The sequence below is a fragment of the Papilio polytes genome, unplaced genomic scaffold (assembly GCF_000836215.1).
Source record: "Papilio polytes unplaced genomic scaffold, Ppol_1.0 DF824047.1, whole genome shotgun sequence".
NCBI classification, from domain to species: domain Eukaryota; kingdom Metazoa; phylum Arthropoda; class Insecta; order Lepidoptera; family Papilionidae; genus Papilio; species Papilio polytes.
This window is the reverse complement of record NW_013525157.1, coordinates 6073574-6075145: the sequence shown is the minus strand read 5'-3', so window position 1 is coordinate 6075145 and position 1572 is coordinate 6073574. Positions and strand designations below refer to the sequence as shown.

Sequence of the window (1572 nt, the reverse complement as noted above, 5' to 3'; positions counted from 1 at the left end):
AGATATTTTTAATAAATCTGCGATTATAGCATAATAAGAATAAAATATTTTGGATAGATTTGTCGTAATTTCTGTCTTATTGACTATAAACTTCCTAATTAATGGATTTGGTCAAGCGATTACGGCGAAATACAGGTTATCTAGTTTGGAACATCGGACAAATTTTACTCACCTTGTTCTTGAAAAATTTCTGTTAAAAAATTAGGATCCAGAGCATGGGATATTAACGTTTGTATGTACACTTCGAAATTCTCTTGATACATTTGTGTCTCTAGCATTCTCTTCTCTATGAAATTACAGTCGTCGAGCGGAAGCTCGCTTCTAACTAATTCAACTATTGTTTCTAAATGTGAATGCGAGCGCACTTTCACCGGCACTTGGGTATAAATTTTCTTATTTTCGGGGTTCCACGCCGCGTACTGAAAGAGAATAACATTGACAGAATTCTCAGTTTCGTATTTATTTTTGTACCCTTTAGTATTACTTATTAGAATAAAGTTAAAACTCACCGTTGATATGTTACGATATAACACTTTACCGTTTTCTTCAAACGGTTCGTACTTTTGTAAAAGCGTTTTACCATCCACACGCCATATAACAGGCCACATCTCATTTAGATCTGTTTTTATTGCTACAAATTCGCCAGACTGCAATAACAAATACATCAAATGAAATAAAAAAAATAACAAAAATCACTTCTAGTGTATTTGGACGCTTAAAAGCATGATGATGCATTTATGCATCAGTCTTCTTTACATAATATACTATTTCGAAAAATCATTTTTTTTCTTTACTTATCCCTTTATCTATGTTCAATTTACTACCCGTTTCAATTGATGGTATTTAAAAAGAAAAAATCATGCATTCAAGGGTTAATCAATCCATTTCAAACTACATTTCAACTGTTTTACCTACATAAGAACATATCTTTTTTTAATTTAGTGAATGAAAGATATTGCCCACATTGTCCTTAAACAAGTGTTACAACTCCAGAGACATTAGATATTTAAATGTAATTTAAATTTATAATTTTATGACGCTTTAAATCTAACTCAAAAGTAAACGATCATCAAGACTATGAACTTTAATAAGGTATGGTGACAATTAGCGTAAAAAATTGTAAAACATATTTAAAGAAAAACATGTGTCATACAAAAGTTTAGGTACACAAGAAGTAACATATTTTAAATATAGTAATGGGCAATGATAGAGGGGAATACCAAATACACAACATCACAAAGATGTTTTATTTAAAGAATGACATCACGTTTTTGTTCAAAAAAATGATGTAATAAACTAAGGTATGTAATTTAAAAAATGTAAAGTGGGAACCAAATATCTCTTTTTAACCATCTGAAACGATTTTCAAACATCTTATAATATTATAATTTAAATGATATTGAGTTTACCTGATACGGCATCTCTTCAATAGGTCTTGTGTTATCAATCTGACCTGTATTTGATACTTGCTGGTGAGTCTTTATGTGATGTAATTTTCTACTCGCGTCGCTTTCGGCCGCTGCATAATTAGCATAGCCCAGTGTAGTCCCATGAGCCGCCACTAAAATAACA

At 31.0% G+C, this 1572-nt stretch overlaps 1 protein-coding gene across 1 annotated transcript in view; it reads right to left on the bottom strand.

The window, feature by feature from the left end:
- Positions 1-146: 146 nt before the first annotated feature.
- The window catches only part of LOC106100601 (serine/arginine repetitive matrix protein 2-like), a 6626-nt gene continuing 5200 nt past the window's right edge, over positions 147-1572 (bottom strand). Inside the window, exons 3-5 of the mRNA XM_013279523.1 lie at positions 1410-1561; positions 510-647; positions 147-419 (exon numbers count right to left, since the gene is read on the bottom strand). Coding sequence (XP_013134977.1) covers positions 165-419; positions 510-647; positions 1410-1561 — 545 coding nt within the window. The 3' untranslated portion in view covers positions 147-164. The remainder of the gene's footprint in view (positions 420-509; positions 648-1409; positions 1562-1572) is intronic.